The sequence below is a fragment of the Camponotus vicinus genome, unplaced genomic scaffold (genome assembly GCF_025532165.1).
Source record: "Camponotus vicinus isolate PSW18456_S1 unplaced genomic scaffold, iyCamVici1.0 SCAF_3, whole genome shotgun sequence".
Taxonomy (NCBI): Eukaryota; Metazoa; Arthropoda; class Insecta; order Hymenoptera; family Formicidae; genus Camponotus; species Camponotus vicinus.
Genome location: NW_028141967.1, coordinates 3,994,487 through 4,014,301, shown reverse-complemented (window position 1 = coordinate 4,014,301; position 19,815 = coordinate 3,994,487). Strand labels below are relative to the sequence as shown.

Genomic DNA, 19,815 nt, shown 5'->3' with positions numbered 1-19,815 from the left:
TAATATGCATTTATGGTACTCCTCTATACCTCTTCCGTTATTAAAGTCTTTTATTTTAATATTTATAATACATTTATAAGATTCCTAAAATTCACACACATTTTTGGGAAAATAAGTAGAACTACAATGTATTCGTGTATACAATTCTCTAGATTTATTTCATGGTAATTTTACGGTAATTTTACGGTTTAGTTAACAGACATATATTTTTTCTTAAATTGAATTATAAATTTAACAGAGTTTTTAAAGTATAAAATACTACTAAATATTGATAGGAATAAACGATACGATAATTGTGGATTAATCATATATAATATTTCTTTCATTGATTATATGCAGCATAAATTATTAGCTATTATTCTGCCATATAATAACCGAGATATCTGTAATAGACTCATATAAAGTACTATAATTTTAAATGAAAGAAAATACAGAACTACAAAAATTTTAAGATAAATTAAGTTTTAGAAAACATTATTTTACATATCATACCGTGTATCCAATCAATATATATATATAATTGTTATGAATATTATCATTTACATTTTTGGTATTTATATTTAGTAGTTTCTTTGTATCAAATATTTAAACCATCTTTTTATATCAATTAAAAAGTAAATAGTATTTATAAGAAAATTTTAAAAATCTTAAAAATCTTTAAAAAAATTAATTGTTCGTAAAAAAATTGAATTATATATTTTGAAATTACATATACCTGTATATAGGTAACTAATTTGCAGAAACATATATTTTTTATACTGTTTTGCTGCTATTATAAAATATTTAATTTATGCCATTCATCCATTTATCTAATTATTACTGATATTATGAAGCATCCAAGATAGAAATAATAAACAAAATAAATTTCTTTATATATTTTTTTATATAAATCTATCACTTTGAAGATTATACCGTATTCTTAAAACTATACCGATAATCTAAATCTAATATGTTTTATTTTATATGCTATTTATATATAATTTCACTTATAGTATATATCTCAGAAAATCTAATATAAAAACTTTGTATTCCTCCATCATTCGTATAATAATAATAAATATCAGGATATTGGTAAATATGTCGGAAAGCAAGATTGGAAGTGACGTCTATAAAAGATCTCAATGTCTAATTAAATATCAAATAAAAAATGACTTTTAAATAAAGATGTTAATTTTTTCAAATAATATAAATAATATAAATAATGTACAAAATAACATATCTAGAAATAATAAAACAATATTATATAAAAGATTCAAAGCAAAGATTTTGTTAAATTTTACTTATAATTTATAATATTTCTTTAGATTTTTTGTATTTAAAGTAATCTTAAACAAGTTCTAAATTTATGCTCATGTTTTTAAATTTTAAGTTAGATTGAAGACTCTTTAACAGATAATTATCTGTTTTTCTGTTTTTTATGTGAATAAAGAATTAAACAAATTTACAAATGAGATTAACAATGCTAAAAAATTAACCTGTTTTATTCTAAATTCTTTGTGTTCTACTAACATTGGTTATTCCGACAAGTATTATAAGTATTTCTAATTGGCCATCCATCAGCTAATCAGCTGGCGGACAGGCAAATGCCAATATCCTACATTTATTTATATTTCTCAGAAGAATATAAGCTCGCTTTGCTCAGGATCGCGATTTAAAATAAGTTAATGTTACACTTCTCATTCCTGCCTCGTTTTCCTGCCTCTGCTCCTCCTTCGTTCGGCACTGCTCTTCACTGGAACATTCAAAAAGCCAAGATTGGCTTGACTTAACACCTGCTTGAGATAATTGATATTGCCAAGCTGATTTACATCGAGCGTTTTTATTCCGAAATTACCGTCTTGTGTGCCACATGCTTCGCATGCATATGGAACAGGAGTAACGGATGGGAACATGACTTTCATCTTATTGCTGTCGGTTTCATCACCGGGACAATATGGTACAAATATAACAGGTATGAATCCGACTTGACCAATGACAGGGATGGGAGTCGTGCTTGCCGATACGTTTGTATTATTATTCGACTCGATTAAATAACAAGGACATGCTTGCGGATCTGGCCCTATAGGTAACGAAAAGGGCTTGACGTTGATGGAATTGGGTGGCTGAACCCCAATAGCGTCGAGGCCGGGATTCGCCTGGAATGAATGTTCAAGACGTGCATTTACCTGCTTTTCCGGAACACTGAAGGGTCCATCCGACTGAAAAGATAGATTAGGAATTGATTTCTTATCCACATCGGTAAGATTATCGTATTGTTCGTTTACATTAAACACACTTTCTTGTCGCCCTGATTTACTCAATCGACCTTTGGAAGGTAGCTGTTGCAAGTTATGAACCGAATTGAATTCTGATTTCTGATATTGATCTTCATCGTGAGCAGAAAATTGCTTGAAATCATTCTTCGCAGGTTTTTTTATTTGGTTTCTTAATCCAAAATGAGTCGTATCATCATAAGCTCGTGAAGTCAACTTTTCTAAATCTATGTTTTCATAATCTTCGCCATTGTATTGCAATGATGGCGATGTCGGACCAGTTTGCGAAAGTGAATTGATTTCATCTGCATTATAAATGCTTCTTCCTTTTTCGTAGATTGATGGAATGGTTTCGGCCTCATATTGAGGTTTGTATTGTTTATAACCTGTATATAATGGTGTCTTTATATATGCCCAATTTGGTAATTTTGACAATTCAGTATCTTTTGCTACATTGCCTTTATACAAAGAATCAATCTTGTTGGGATAATATTTTCTAACAGGATTATAATTGTCAGTATTAGTAAGTGGATAAATTCTAGAATATTGATTTCTTATTGGTCCCGTATGCCAAGATCTACTTGTTGGCTTTACTTTGGGCTTATACCCTGGATCACCAGGCCAAGGTCCATTAGGACCCGGTGAACCAGTTGGCCATGGACCATCAGGTCCATTAGGTCCAACGTCTCCTTCACCACCTACACCTCCAATACCTCCGATATCGCCAATTGAGCCGTCAGGTCCTTCTGGACCTATTGGACCTATTGGACCTTCCGGATACCCTGGATAACCGGGATAAGAAGGATAATCTGGATAACCTGTAAAAAAGCAAGTAGAACAAATATATAATAATAAATTACGCAATTGTAGAACTGTATAAAAAAAAAGTTCACAAATATACTAATATTATACACACACACATACACACACACACACACATAAACTCAATTTAAAATAAGAATGATAATTTTAATGATATAGTTTCGACACATTTTGAAGGAAGTATCTATAAAAGACATAAATAAAATTAATTTGGTGTATTAATAGCATACATGTTCAATATAACGTTAAAATACGCTAATATTACATGTATATGTATATGAGATACAATATTAAATTAGATTTAGGAAATTCTGAATATCCGGGATATGATTATGTACCTGGCTTTCCTGGGATGCCTGGGGTGCCGGGTGTTCCTGGTGTGCCGGGATATCCGGGTTGTAGTGGCAATCCTGGTACGCCTGGGGCTCCAGGAATGCCTGGAGTTCCTGGGCGCCCCGGATAAGCTGGCGTTCCTGGTCTTCCTGGTGTTCCTGGGATGCCGGGTGTTCCTGGTGAGCCAGGATACACGGGTTGTGGTGGCAATCCCGGTGTGCCTGGGGTTCCAGGAGTACCGGGAGTTCCTGGATATCCTGGATAAGCTGGTGTTCCTGGTTTACTTGGTGTGCCTGGGGTGCCGGGTGTTCCTGGCGTGCCGGGATATCCTGGTTGTGGTGGCAATCCTGGTGTGCCTGGAGTACCAGGAGTTCCTGGCTGCCCCGGATAAGCTGGCGTTCCTGGTCTTCCTGGTGTTCCTGGGATGCCGGGTGTTCCTGGTGTGCCAGGATACCCGGGTTGTGGTGGCAATCCCGGTGTGCCTGGGGTTCCAGGAATGCCAGGAGTTCCTGGACGTCCCGGATAAGCCGGCGTTCCTGGTTTACCTGGTGTGCCTGGGGTGCCGGGTGTTCCTGGCGTGCCGGGATACCCGGGTTGTGGTGGCAATCCCGGTGTGCCTGGGGTTCCAGGAATACCTGGAGTTCCTGGTTGCGCCGGATAAGCCGGCGTTCCTGGTCTTCCTGGTGTACCTGGGGTGCCAGGATACCCGGGTTGTGGTGGTAATCCCGGTATGCCTGGGGTTCCAGGAATGCCTGGAGTTCCTGGTTGCGCCGGATAAGCCGGCGTTCCTGGTTTTCCTGGTCTTCCTGGTGTTCCAGGTGTGCCTGGCGTGCCGGGATATCCGGGTTGTGGTGGCAATACCGGTGTGCCTGGGGATCCAGGAATGCCTGGAGTTCCTGGTTGCGCGGGATAAGCCGGCGTTCCTGGTATTCCTGGTGTACCTGGGGTACCGGGTGTTCCTGGTGTGCCAGGATACCCGGGTTGTGGTGGCAATCCCGGTGTGCCTGGGGTTCCAGGAGTACCGGGAGTTCCTGGATATCCTGGATAAGCTGGTGTTCCTGGTTTACTTGGTATGCCTGGGCTACCGGGTGTTCCTGGCGTGCCGGGATACCCAGGTTGTGGTGGCAATCCCGGTGTGCCTGGGGTTCCAGAAATGCCAGGAGTTCCTGGACGTCCCGGATAAGCCGGCGTTCCTGGTTTTCCTGGTGTACCTGGGGTGCCCGGTGTTCCTGGTGTGCCGGGATACCCGGGTTGTGGTGGTAATCCCGGTATGCCTGGAATTCCAGGAGTACCGGGAGTTGCTGGATATCCTGGATAAGCTGGCGTTCCTGGTTTTCCTGGTGTGCCTGGGGTGCCGGGTGTTCCTGGCGTGCCGGGATATCCAGGTTGTGGTGGCAATCCCGGTGTGCCTGGAGTTCCAGGAGTTCCTGGACGCCCCGGATAAGCCGGCGTTCCTGGTTTTCCTGGTGTACCTGGGGTGCCCGGTGTTCCTGGTGTGCCGGGATACCCGGGTTGTGGTGGTAATCCCGGTATGCCTGGAATTCCAGGAGTACCGGGAGTTGCTGGATATCCTGGATAAGCTGGCGTTCCTGGTTTTCCTGGTGTGCCTGGGGTGCCGGGTGTTCCTGGCGTGCCGGGATATCCAGGTTGTGATGGCAATCCCGGTGTGCCTGGAGTTCCAGGAGTTCCTGGACGCCCCGGATAAGCCGGCGTTCCTGGTTTTCCTGGTGTACCTGGGGTGCCGGGTGTTCCTGGTGTGCCGGGATACCCGGGTTGTGGTGGCAATCCTGGTGTGCCTGGAGTTCCAGGAGTATCAGGAGTTCCTGGTTGCGCCGGATAAGCCGGCGTTCCTGGTTTTCCTGGTGTACCTGGGGTGCCGGGTATTCCTGGCGTACCAGGATATCCGGGTTGTGGTGGTAATCCCGGTGTGCCTGGGGTTCCAGGAATGCCAGGTCTTCCTGGAGATCCTGGATAAGCCGGCGTTCCTGGTTTTCCTGGTGTACCTGGGGTGCCGGGTGTTCCTGGTGTGCCGGGATACCCGGGTTGTGGTGGCAATCCTGGTGTGCCTGGAGTTCCAGGAATGCCAGGAGTACCTGGACGTCCTGGATAAGCCGGCGTTCCTGGTTTTCCTGGTGTACCTGGGATGCCGGGTGTGCCTGGTGTGCCGGGATACGCTGGTTGTGCTGGCAATCCTGGTGTGCCTGGAGTACCGGGAGTTCCTGGATATCCTGGATAAGCTGGTGTTCCTGGTTTTCCTGGTGTGCCTGGGGTACCGGGTGTTCCTGGCGTGCCGGGATACCCAGGTTGTGGTGGCAATCCCGGTGTGCCTGGGGTTCCAGGAATGCCAGGTCTTCCTGGAGATCCTGGATAAGCCGGTGTTCCTGGTTTTCCTGGTGTACCTGGGGTGCCGGGTATGCCTGGTGTGCCGGGATACCCGGGTTGTGGTGGCAATCCTGGTGTGCCAGGAGTACTGGGAGTTCCTGGATATCCTGGATAAGCTGGTGTTCCTGGTTTTCCTGGTGTGCCTGGGGTACCGGGTTTTCCTGGCGTGCCGGGATACCCAGGTTGTGGTGGCAATCCCGGTGTGCCTGGGGTTCCAGGAATGCCAGGAGTTCCTGGACGTCCCGGATAAGCCGGCGTTCCTGGTTTTCCTGGTCTACCTGGGATGCCGGGTGTTCCTGGTGTGCCGGGATACCCGGGTTGTGGTGGCAATCCTGGTGTGCCTGGAGTTCCAGGAGTTCCTGGATATCCTGGATAAGCCGGCGTTCCTGGTTTTCCTGGTGTACCTGGGGTGCCGGGTGTTCCTGGTGTGCCGGGATACCCGGGTTGTTGTGGCAATCCCGGTGTGCCTGGGGTTCCAGGAATGCCAGGAGTACCTGGACGTCCTGGATAAGCCGGCGTTCCTGGTTTTCCTGGTGTACCTGGGGTGCCGGGTGTTCCTGGTGTGCCGGGATACCCGGGTTGTGGTGGCAATCCTGGTGTGCCTGGAGTTCCAGGAATGCCAGGAGTACCTGGACGTCCTGGATAAGCCGGCGTTCCTGGTTTTCCTGGTGTACCTGGGATGCCGGGTGTTCCTGGTGTGCTGGGATACCCGGGTTGTGGTGGCAATCCTGGTGTGCCTGGAGTTCCAGGAGTTCCTGGACGCCCCGGATAAGCCGGCGTTCCTGGTTTTCCTGGTGTACCTGGTGTGCCGGGTGTTCCTGGTGTGCCGGGATACCCGGGTTGTGGTGGCAATCCTGGTGTGCCTGGAGTTCCAGGAGTTTCTGGACGCCCCGGATAAGCCGGCGTTCCTGGTTTTCCTGGTGTACCTGGGGTGCCAGGTGTTCCTGGTGTGCCAGGGTACCCGGGTTGTGGTGGCAATCCCGGTATGCCTGGAGTTCCAGGAGTACCGGGAGTTGCTGGATATCCTGGATAAGCTGGTGTTCCTGGTTTTCCTGGTGTACCTGGGGTGCCGGGCGTTCCTGGTGTGCCGGGATATCCGGGTTGTGGTGGCAATCCTGGTGTGCCTGGAGTTCCAGGAGTTCCTGGATGCCCCGGATAAACCGGCGTTCCTGGTTTTCCTGGTGTACCTGGGGTGCCGGGCGTTCCTGGTGTGCCGGGATATCCGGGTTGTGGTGGCAATCCTGGTGTGCCTGGAGTTCCAGGAGTTCCTGGATGCCCCGGATAAACCGGCGTTCCTGGTTTTCCTGGTGTACCTGGGGTGCCAGGTGTTCCTGGTGTGCCGGGGTACCCGGGTGTTCCTGGTGTGCTGGGATACCCGGGTTGTGGTGGCAATCCTGGTGTGCCTGGAGTTCCAGGAGTTCCTGGACGCCCCGGATAAGCCGGCGTTCCTGGTTTTCCTGGTGTACCTGGGGTGCCGGGTGTTCCTGGTGTGCCGGGATACCCGGGTTGTGGTGGCAATCCTGGTGTGCCTGGAGTTCCAGGAGTACCGGGAGTTGCTGGATATCCTGGATAAGCTGGTGTTCCTGGTTTTCCTGGTGTACCTGGGGTGCCGGGCGTTCCTGGTGTGCCGGGATATCCGGGTTGTGGTGGCAATCCTGGTGTGCCTGGAGTTCCAGGAGTTCCTGGATGCCCCGGATAAACCGGCGTTCCTGGTTTTCCTGGTGTACCTGGGGTGCCAGGTGTTCCTGGTGTGCCGGGGTATCCGGGTTGTGGTGGCAAACCAGGAGTGCCTGGAGTTCCAGGAGTACCAGGAGTTCCTGACTGCCCCGGATAAGGTGGTTTTCCTGGTCTTCCTGGTGTGCCGGGTGTTCCTGGTGTTCCAGGCGTGCCAGGATATCCTGGTTGAGGTGGCAATCCAGGTGTGCCTGGAGCTCCAGGAGTACCAGGATTTCCTGGATATCCTGGATAAGCTGGTGTTCCTGGTTTACCTGGTGTGCCTGGGGTGCCGGGTGTTCCTGGCGTGCCGGGATATCCTGGTTGTGGTGGCAATCCTGGTGTGCCTGGAGTACCAGGAGTTCCTGGCTGCCCTGGATAAGCTGGTGTTCCTGGTTTACCTGGTGTGCCGGGTGTTCCTGGCGTTCCAGGCGTGCCGGGATATCCTGGTTGAGGTGGCAATCCTGGTGTGCCTGAAGCTCCAGGAGTACCAGGAGTTCCTGGATAAGCTGGTGTTCCTGGTTTACCTGGTGTGCCTGGGATACTGGGTGTTCCTGGCGTTCCAGGCGTGCCGGGATATCCTGGTTGATGTGGCAATCCAGGTGTGCCTGGAGCTCCAGGAGTACCAGGAGTTCCTGGATATCCTGGATAAGCTGGCGTTCCTGGTTTACCTGGTGTGCCTGGGGTGCCAGGTGTTCCTGGCGTGCCGGGATATCCTGGTTGTGGTGGCAATCCTGGTGTGCCTGGAGTACCAGGAGTTCCTGGCTGCCCCGGATAAGCTGGTGTTCCTGGTTTACCTGGTGTGCCGGGTGTTCCTGGCGTTCCAGGCGTGCCGGGATATCCTGGTTGAGGTGGCAATCCTGGCGTGCCTGGAGCTCCAGGAGTACCAGGAGTTCCTGGATATCCTGGATAAGCTGGCGTTCCTGGTTTACCTGGTGTGCCTGGGGTGCCGGGTGTTCCTGGCGTGCCGGGATATCCTGGTTGTGGTGGCAATCCTGGTGTGCCTGGAGTGCCAGGAGTTCCTGGCTGCCCCGGGTAAGCTGGTGTTCCTGGTTTACCTGGTGTGCCGGGTGTTCCTGGCGTTCCAGGCGTGCCGGGATATCCTGGTTGAGGTGGCAATCCTGGCGTGCCTGGAGCTCCAGGAGTACCAGGAGTACCAGGAGTTCCTGGATAAGCTGGTGTTCCTGGTTTACCTGGTGTGCCTGGGGTACCGGGTGTTCCTGGCGTTCCAGGCGTACCAGGATATCCGGGTTGTGGTGGCAAACCTGGAGTACCCGGGGTTCCAGGAATGCCAGGATATTCTGATTAAAAATAGAGAAATAAAGAGAAAGAGAAACAGAGACAATTAAAAATGAATTTATACATCATAACTTTAATCTTCTTTATCTTTTCTTATATTTTATTATTGTTATTATTGTGCTATATATGTTTTCATAATATTTAATATTAATAGCGTATAAAATAATTATTTCTTTTCTATTTAGATTATAATTAACAATAATAATTTATTTATTATATCTTGTAATGAAAATACATAAATTAATGAAAGTTATACTAATTAATAATACTTTAATACATAAATATGTATATATATATATATATATATATATATATATATATATATATATATATATGTTAGATCAAGATAAATATTTTATTTATTTCTATTTTCAAATACTAGTAAAGTAAAATAAAAATTATAAACATATAGTATGAACATATATATGTATATATAATAAGAAGAGAATATACTTTATATATGTAATCTCTAACATGTAGCCTCTCTTGCAATATAATTTTCAAATACTATTATAATTGTGAAAAGAGCTATTATAATTAAATGTCAAATACTATTATAATTGCTATTATAACATATTATTTAAGAAATTATATACCAGGTACACCAGGCCTATGAGGAGGTTCACTTGGTTTTACATCTATCGTTGATCCACTTCCAATAGGTGCTGCTTAAAAAACGTGAACATATTTATTTTGGAATACAGATTACACGTATATATATGTATATTAAAAAATATTAATTTGCATAAGATGAAAATATTTTACAATATCATATATTTTATAAATATGCTATATATAATTAATATTTTCTATATACTTCCATTTCTTTTTACGTACTTCCTGCATCTGGTTTTACAGGAGGTCGACCGTTTATGTTTGCGTATCGCGCGCATACTGTGGGAAAATATAACTCTCGCCATGGTGTAACTACACCGTGATGTTCATGATGATCATGATCGGTTCCAGTTTCATGATGTTCGTGTTTGTGAAGGAATAATTCCACATCCTTTCCGGGTCGAACAACGCGGTAACCCCATCCATCACTGATGTAAAACGTCGATTTCAGTTCACCGAACGGATCAATGTAACCGTAACATCCGTAAGTGATACCATCTGGTCCACGCACTTCATGATGGAATTGGCCATTTGGTCCGACATCATAACCGTATTTATACGCATCTGTGTAAAATATTATACAATATTAATTGCAAATATTATCAATATAATTGTAATTTATCACAATCAAAAACTTTTTTACCGCAAGAAGAAGAGAAGTACATAAATTGTATGGTCTACTTTAGATAAAATTTATATAAATTATGGATTTATTCTTTCTCCCTTAATTCATGCAATGGCGTAATATATAATATGAGTATATAATATGAGTTTTATTCATTATTCTTATCTTTTAACTTACCGGAATCAATATTTTGACTCAAATATTGAGCCTTTTGATCATCGCTAATATTCAGAATCACATCGTTGTCCCGATTACTGCTTCTTGGTTCCTGAGTGAGTTGCGACACGGATGTAGCAATCACCTGAAAAACAATTGCTGATTTTTATTCATAAATGTCGAGGCCGAGATAATTCAAATCGCATACGAGCCACGTGAATATTTAATCCAATTTTAATTTTTACTTTCACAAGTCGTATTTAATTTTTCTACAAAAATGAAAATATTACAAAGAGTATTATTAATGGATTTTTAGCGGCATACATAGAATGATTTAGTGAGTTAAAAATTAAAAATTAATAAGAATACAATTGAATAAAAAATAAAAAAGCTAATGTTCCATCCGTAGTGAATCATATTTGCATCATATTGTATCGTTAATAATGACTCCAATAATCATAAAAAATTAATATTTATGTTTCTATTACGAATCTATTGCAAATAGTATACATAAAATTCAAAGACATTTATTTTATCTTATGTAAACATGATATTTTTTAAATGTCTAATAATGAAATTGTAATCGTTTATTTTTACAAACTCGTAGATATATGTACTGTAAGACATTATGCTACCTTTATGGAAATATCTTGCGCAGAAATGATTGCTAGTCGCAATAATTTTGCTTCGTCAAGACTCGTGACATTTCCAACGCAAAGTCGTAATGTAATTATCAACTAGTGTTTAAAAACAGTTGCCCTTTAATATCAGTCGCCAGGATTAAGTATTTGATACGATCTATAAGTACAATCGTGAAATATCATCGATGTTTTTCATTTCTGCAGTCAGAGCGATTTGTAACTACTGAACAATTTAAGCACAAGATGTATCGCACGATTATAGAAAAATCTCTTGAATGCGATTATATTTCCGTCAATCACACAATTGCTTTTATTTACATATACATTATATGTAATTTACATACTTGAAAAATGTACAGGATATTTACCATGATATTTGAATTGCTTTTGATAAATAGGCGAAAAAATTGGTTTTCGATGGAGAAAATGTCACGATAAAAATGATAAAAATGTCTTTCTATTAAAAGCAAAATTAAAATCATTTAATGTTTTTTTCAATAGGATCGTATATTTTTTTCTTAATATAAAAAAAAGGGATTGATGTATTACTCTATCTCAAGAAAATTCAATTAGCTACAAATCAGTTCTCGAGATATACGTAACATAAATTTATAAATTATCCGAATTAAAATGAGATCAAGATACACCTTTAAAAAAGAGAAGATTACTCAATATGCGAAACTCATCTTCTCTTTATCCTCGAATATATTGCCATATCTTCGATGAGGTAATATATTTCCACTTTCTCGAATGGTGGACAAACTATGTACCTTTCGCTGCCGTTTCTGATCTCAATTAATTATCCATTCCGCATAAGCGAAAGTCGAAGATGATCAATAACTAACGGTAGAAATGTTTTTTTTAATTTTCAATTTGCATGAGATGATAACTCTCTTATACACTTGTTTTTAACAAATTAATTACTTCCGTACGATAATTCGTGATGCTGCGAGTAATGAAAAAATGTAAAAATTAAGATAAAAAATTGGCTCAAATAATAACAATAATTAAAAAATTAAAAATTGACAAGTAAGAGACAAGACGAGGTAATTAGAGTGCAAGGAAAAGGAGAAAACCCCTCCTGTTTTCTTTTAATTATTAATATTTTGAAATATATTAATAACTAAATATATTAATTAATATTTTTGAAATATATTAATTAAATAATAAATTAATACATATTAATTAATATATTAATTATATAATAAATTAATTAACTAAAGACAAAAGGAGATGTTTTAACTTCTTCCTTGCGCTCCAATTTTAAATTAAAAAAAAGTATTTAAAAATTTAAAAACATCTCGTCAGAGGTAGATGTCATTTAATAAATCTCGATAATAACCTTGCGAAATCTTGCGAATCGAGTCGAATTACATGAATATGAGAACAGGTGCTTTGTAATTTCTACATTTCATCGATGATCAATAACCATATATCGAATCCGGTATCAAATTCGAGCCCTTTCCCGTTCACTCTCGCCACTTTATCATCATTGAGTTTCATGGCTATAATAACAACGAGGAATACCTGTGCGCTCTCGTAACAGGATCGTTGAATACTATTACGAAAGCTAGCAATGTTCTCTCGAAAGATTACGCTTGTGTCTTCAGCATCTCCCTAAATGGACATGGCGAATGAAATGGTCTCTTTCGCACTTACAGGTCGAGAGAATGTCAAGGTAGACTATCTGAATTCCTTCGTCATAATTTATCTAAACGTATTCGACTGTTTAATTGTACGTATTTAATCTGTCAGAGATTATTGAGGCTTAATTAATTTTAATTTAAGTCTCAATTCGATGAATATAAATTATGTCTGCATCTTAAGCCCTAGTATCTTAAAATCAGTCACAAAAGAGCTAATCTTAATTTCTTATTTAATTTATTTTATTAAATTTATTAAATTTATTTTATTAAATTTATTTTATTAAATTTATTAAATTTATTAAATTAAATTTATTAAATTTATTTTATTATTTAATTTATTTTATTAATTTATTTTCTTAAAAAGTACCTTAAATAATTATAAAATATGCGTTTCATCGTAAATATATCTGACCAAGCACAAGAGGATTATTTGTTATTAGAATAATTAACTGAGATTAATCCAATATAATTTTTCAATTTCTTAAATTAACATTTTATATAAAATAATCTCTTAATTATCCTCACTTCACGTCCAAAATTTTTGATTCCACGCGATATCACTTAACAATCGCCAGTATAAACCGTTCTATCCGATTTCGAAATCGATTCATGTTCGACGAAAATTTCTCGTATAAATAACGAGAGAGCGTTCGTTCGTGCTGTCAAAAGTAGCACGTGTCCTGGTCGGCCGCGTTAAGTTAGGTCTTCTGGGCCCCAGGATCCGCGGCTCGATGTCGCGCGATTGATGATCTCAACGGTGTTCCACCCACGAGAAGGGAAAGTCGCGATTCCGAGAAGGCTGCGTGAGCGGGATTCCTCTTCATCATCTTTTTCTTCCAGCCCCGAGAAGAGTTGACAGACTGTATAACGAAAGGTTAATATATGCTACTCCCGACCGAACCCTTCCCCCATGCGCACTTGCCGCATCAAATGTTGCCGCGAGGATTAATCCCTACGGTATTTATATTGCGATATTTTAGTGGACAATAGAGACAGAGAAAGAGCAAGATCGTTTCGAGTCAAGGCGATCATAACGTTTGAGCACGTTACAAGTCGTTTGTTCTCTGATGCAATCTTATTTTCATATTTGAGATGCTTCGATTCTAACGAAATGTTATTCTAAACTTTCTATACTCTACTTTACTAAAGAAGTTTCATATATGTATATTTTTTTATATATCTTTATATACTTTATATATTTTTTATATATTTTTATATATTTTTTAGAATCATTTATGTCTTTTTTTCCTCTAAAAATTCAACTAATAATTTATAAATTCATTAATAATCGAGTAAAATATCGAGTATTAACAATGTAAAATTAATATAAAGAAAATAGTCCATTAGAAATAGATTAAAATATATCGATTTAATTATTTTTGCTTCTAAAAAATATGAATGCATTTTTAAAAGATACAAACTGATTTTGTTTATTGATTGGAACTAATATTTATTTGCTAAGTTGAAATGACATACTGCAGAATGGCGCACACATTTGTGACAAAAAAGGTATAATAATTGGAATAAAGTTTTTTCCCTATGTATTTACACAGCATCGGAAATTAAACTGCGGAAATTACTACGGTACTATACGATTTATTAATTATTTCAGCTCTTAGCTTAGGCAAACATTAGAGTCATCGACTGCATGATAAGATGTTAATTTATGCAACGTTGTGAGTCAAATTACCGGTATGGGCGGATAACATGCGTAATGATAGAAGAAATGCCCCAAAGACCTAGTGAACCATCAGTCAAATTCAAATTAATCAAAAAGATTACAGATGAAAAGTGAATCAATAAATTTGACGATTTTTGCAACAATTGTCAATAATTATTTAATTATTTAATTTATTATTTTATTATTTTATTATTTAATTATTTAATTTATTATTTTATTATTTTATTATTTTATTATTTTATTATTTAATTTATTATTTTATTATTTTATTATTTAATTAATTATTTTATTATTTTATTATTTTATTATTTAATTAATCAATTATCAATTATCAAATATATTTCAGAGTGAAAAAAATAGGAAGCATCATTATATAATCATATCCATATCAATTTTCAATAAATATTTCATAGAATCATTAAATTGTTTATTTAACTAATTAATTAATGATTATTTAATTAAATTGATATTTTGTACATTTCATTATTTTATTTATACGTTATTTTGGCCATTAATCACCCATTTATACGTTATTTTGGTCAATATTCGTCCATTATTTCAGTCATTTCATTATTGCATATTTTATTTTTATTTTAACTATATATTTCATTATCTAAAATTACTAATGTTAGCATTAATATCTAGTAATTTAACAATAGTTGATATCAACGTGATTAGGAGGATATCTTGCGGAGAAATAAATTTTAAAAAAGATAATTTAACAGATAAAAAGTCATAAAAATGCTTCACACCTTTTTGTTTTAATGCAAAATAATTCGTACTAACTCATAGTGATTCTTTATCTATAAAAAGCGACGAAACATGCAAGTGCGTTAATTTTTTGGGGGAATAATTCACATAAAAACAATAAAAAACAGATTAAAAAACGATAAGGAAATAAAAAGAGAGAGAGAAAATTAGAATTTCGTTCAGGGACATTGCGTATCCGCCAGAGGAGAATTGAAAAAAATGCGATCACGTTCTTATTTCAACCGAGGATTCACCCTTCTCGATGTCGACTTTCATCTTTGACTAGGCAAAGAATGCGACGCGATCTTTAATATCACGCTAGAAATCGCTAATCAACCTTCATCTTTAAAGCATTGATCATTCAAATTGCTTTCATCATAGTCGGATTCAATTGACATTTGTGCTAGCAATTATGTATATGAATTGTATGAAAAAATCGCAGGGTGAGAGATGCGGTTAATATTTTTGAATACATAAAATTGCATTTTATACGCTCGCGATCAAAAATTTCTACGAATCACTAGACATTATCGAGAATTGATCGAAGTAAACAAGGCGCGCATTCAAGACTTTGGTATGAGTTAAAGGTAAACGGGACGGCATTTGACGCAGCCGGATCTCTTTTAATTGCTCATAGCGAATCTGCCAGTCAAATGGCCAAAGCTGTATCATCTTATGAATCGCGTACATGGGGGCCAGATCGATGCATCATCTTCCAGTGAAAGTCACCTGTAAGCGGTTGCGTAAGGAATCAGCGATTTTAACCTGGGGCGAAGCCTCCAGGACACAATTGTTTGCTTTCTGCACGGTCGACGGCATTGATCTCAACGATATTACTGCACCGTCAAAGTTCATTTATTTTAAAAATATTTCGATAAATTAATCGCGTAGGAAGAACGAGAATAATTGCCTATCCTATTTACGCCAAATATTTCGAGTCACTTACTGATAAAGTTGCTGAATAAAGAGCAAACTTGTTAAAGTCCCAAGTAAAAATATATTAAAAATATATTTAAAAATATATTAAAACATATTAAAATAAAAATATATTAAATAAAAATAATATATTATAATATATTAATATAAAAAATTAAATATAATAGATTAAATAATATATAAATTAAATAAAAATTAAATAATATATTAATATAAAAAATATATTAAAAAAGTAAAAATATATTAAAAATATATATTGATAATAAGTGTGTAAAGTGTATAATTGTCTGTTACTTTTAATTTTGTTTTTGATATCAAAATCCACTAGTATTTTATACCTTATAATTAGTGAATTATTCGAGATATTGTTCCATTTAAAATTAAATTCAATCAATTAATAATTTTTAATTCGAATAATTTCTTAATATTTCAGTAATAAAAAAAGGAAAGAGATAATTATAAATATTAGGATATAAGATTAACTGCTTTAAATATTTTCTATTCTTCGTTTTTGACGTCTCATTACATATAATGCTACAAAACTGCAATTTTCATGCAATTGAGTGCTGGTAATTTCCAATAATTAAGAAGAAAAAGAAAGATTAACGAATTTTCTTGATAATAAATCTATAAAAATATCTAAATGTATATTCCGTAACTGCTAAGTGATTTTTAATCTTATTTAAAGTATTATAAGAAAAATTTCTATCACTTTTCGGAAAAATATTTCGATTTATATAAGATATTATAAATATTCGTATAATAAATTTAAAATTGAAAAAATTATTAAAAGATCTGCTCATTGTATTATAATTGCAGTCTCTGTTTCTTCCTCGTTGTCACATTTCAACCAAAATATACTTATTAGGAAGAGCACAATAAAAGTGAGCAAATCTGATGTTTCAAATATTCCGATGGCCATTAATTTAATATCACAAACGCGTATAAGGTGATACAAGAAGAACTATTGAGATATACAGAATCACACGCTTTTTATTTTAAACGCTTCCAAATAACGTGTCGGCACGTCAAGGACAAAACTTTGCATCAGATGTGAATGACGCACTTTTTAGCGACAAATGTCTGCACGTGACTCATTTTACCCGACATTTCATCCGACATCTGATCGCCACTTGGAGCCGATGCCTATTTTGGCAATAAACTTTCAGGGAATCTGTGTCTTTAATTATTCGAAATTATCGTTGAAAAAATCAATAAAACAATCGCTGGAAAATCCCATATAAACTTCATTTTCGATCAATCTCACGAGTTCTTCTATCTTCACAATTTTTTTCTCTCTCCTAACTTTGCATTAAATTCGATCAATTAATAATTTCTCAATCAATTAATAATTTTTAATTCGAATAATTTCTTAATATTCTAGTAATAAAAAAAGAGAGATAATTATAAATATTGAGATTTTGTTAATGAAATATAAGATTAACTGCTTTAAATATCTCTTAAAGAATCACATATGGATGATTTTGATTTTATCGATATTTTAATAATAGAATGTGTAAGATAAGTAAGCAATAAAAAAATATCTAAAATTTATCTTTTAATTTGCCATACATGATCATTTTCTACAAATGTCAAGGAATATATATAAATTTTTAGAACCTTTTTGAGATCGTTAAAAATACGATAAGATGTAGTGACTTATATGTGACTAAAAATACAAAAAAAAAAGAAAAGAAAAAAACTTGTGATTCCTTCAAGGTTTAAGCATCCTGATAATTAAATATTATATTAAAAAATTCTACTTAAGAAATTCATTTTAATTGAACGAAAGATTTATTTTTTCTGTTATGCTAATTAATTCATAAAAAATTATTCAGTCTTTATAATTGCTTATATTATTTTTTTCAAAACGTTACAAAATACAAGTAGGTCTTGTTGGATGCGTCCTAAATGTGAAGACCTTGTGCTCGAGAGTTTAATATGGAACATAAAATACTCAATTCAAATTACAGGGTAGATTCGTACTTGCGAAATGCCCGTGCCATTCCATGGAAAGTGGATCTGGCAATGATTGACGACTACCGGCCGTACTATAGTTATCTCGCATCTATAGAAACTATCTTTGGATACGGTTCGTTTTGCTGTTAACAAATCTAGAGATATGCGGCATTTACGGTTTTTATATTTATATTAAATAATTAAAAAATGATGATAATTTCAAATATATAAATTAAGTTTTTAAAATGCGGGGAATTTTATATTTTGTCGATTGAGTCAAATCGAATCAAATGTATAGCTCGTTTTTTATTACAAATACGGCTCGAGTGAGTCTCAATTTTGCACAATGTAAATTAACAATGTGATATTTGTATAATAATGATAAGATAATGTTGTTGTATAAACTATTACGTATAATAATGTTATTAATAGAGTACTGAGATAATTATGCGAATTTCATGTTAACTTAATAGAGGAAACACGGGTCAGAGTCATGGGACATTACATTATGCATCGCGCATATGATGTTGCACGATATCAACACCGTGGCATTGAGAGAGTTATGAATGAAATATAGTGCAATAGCATTCTCTCTCCCTTGAGTGAGTGCCAAGATCAATGAAAGTCTCGTGGATAATGAGTCACGACGAAGCGCGGCTATTATCGACTTGTAATCAGCGCCACTTTCTATTACGTACTATTACCTCGCATAAATATTATGTAATGATTGATAGTAATAGTAATAGTAATGATCGTCAGAAAATAACTAGTAAATTATAGAAACCAAAAGCTAACTTGAAATTTTATACATGTCAATATTAATATTAAATTTTAGTAATTATTTATTAAGAAAAAGAAATAAAAAATTATTTCTTATAAATTTATAAAAATTTAAATATAAACAATTTATTAAAATTTAAATATAAATAATTTTCCCTCCCTCTTGAAACAATATAAGTATGTATTTTTTCTGAGAAGAAAATAAATTAATCATTTTATGTTAAATTTAATTTAACATAAAACAACTTAATTAAACTTCAAAATTAAATTTTTAATTAATTATTTTTAAACAATTCGTTGAGATAAAACTATAATTTATGATAAATGTAATTGTATATTTATTATTTTATAATTCATTTTTGCTTCATCATTTCGTTAATTAATTAAACATGTATTTTTTATTGACATGCGTTTATTTTAAGATTTGTCATTAAAAGCAAAATAATATTTTCAATAATGAGATCTCGCATCTCGAAGAAGAAATTTTTTTATCGTAAAAATTCATTGATTTTTTCTAAATCCCGAGAAAAGTGCGCGAAACGATATAAAGGAAGACGTACCAGGGTGAAGAGAGCAGCGGTGGCACGCCGCAGCATCTTAAGGAGACTTTCCTCTCAGTAGGGCATAGTATGCGACCGATCACCTTTGCAGGACGACGACAACGAGGATGATTCCTGAAGATAATCGCACGCAGCGCGCCGCGAACTGAAAGACTGAACAGGTCGCCGGCAGAAAAAGACTTTTATACAGGGTGGGGGTCGCCGACCCCCCAACGGGTCCTATATCCACATGCTCGCATCTTCTCTTTTCCCTATTCTTCTCGTTTCGACTTCTTGCACTCTCTCCTTCTTTCATACGGAATATAATTTTTTTTCATGCTGAGTCATTGGTAGCGATAGAATTAATTTGACACATTATCTAATCGTTAATTTTAAATTGCATTTTAATTCGTCTCGGGGATTGCAACCATTTTATGTGAATTGCTTCACTTTACGAAGGACATTATTTGGAAATTCTTGCCTTTTAAAAATCTAGAGCACCCGTTAGTCATTTCATTTTGTTTTATTACCATATGTTATTATTTTTATCACCTTATATTATTTTTTTTACATTCATCATCTTAAATTATCTCGTCATTTCAACCCAATTTTTGCTTGTCCGATTCTGTCTCTGTCTCTGGAAATAACAGGATCAGACGCGCGATAGGATCTTGATATTCGATAAC

General features: G+C 37.2%; 1 protein-coding gene across 2 annotated transcripts; it reads right to left on the bottom strand.

Annotated features, from left to right (window-relative positions):
• Positions 1 to 111: 111 nt before the first annotated feature.
• LOC145967961 (uncharacterized) lies at positions 112 to 19,290 on the bottom strand. Of its 2 annotated transcripts, XM_083093089.1 has the most exons (7): positions 19,151 to 19,290; positions 10,219 to 10,342; positions 9,639 to 9,980; positions 9,398 to 9,466; positions 3,413 to 8,803; positions 2,166 to 3,070; positions 112 to 1,732 (listed from the first exon to the last, which is right to left on the bottom strand). In XM_083093089.1, the coding sequence occupies exons 1-7, from the start codon at positions 19,184 to 19,186 to the stop codon at positions 1,730 to 1,732; spliced, it is 6,870 nt and encodes a 2,289-aa protein (XP_082949215.1). In that variant the 5' UTR covers positions 19,187 to 19,290; the 3' UTR covers positions 112 to 1,729. The 2 variants fall into 2 exon arrangements, with proteins under 2 accessions (XP_082949215.1, XP_082949214.1); XM_083093088.1 differs by having other exon boundaries at positions 116 to 3,070.
• Between the last annotated feature and the right edge of the window lie 525 nt (positions 19,291 to 19,815).

Excerpts from the sequence above, each read along its gene's own strand:
- LOC145967961 (XM_083093088.1), bottom strand. The coding sequence starts at position 19,186 with ATGCTGCGGCGTGCCACCGCTGCTCTCTTCACCCTG. Across the intron at positions 9,467-9,638 it reads TGTAAAACCAGATGCAGGAA|CACCTATTGGAAGTGGATCA; the intron begins GTACGTAAAAAG and ends TTTTTTAAGCAG. Across the intron at positions 3,071-3,412 it reads AGGCATCCCAGGAAAGCCAG|GTTATCCAGATTATCCTTCT; the intron begins GTACATAATCAT and ends GCTTTTTTACAG.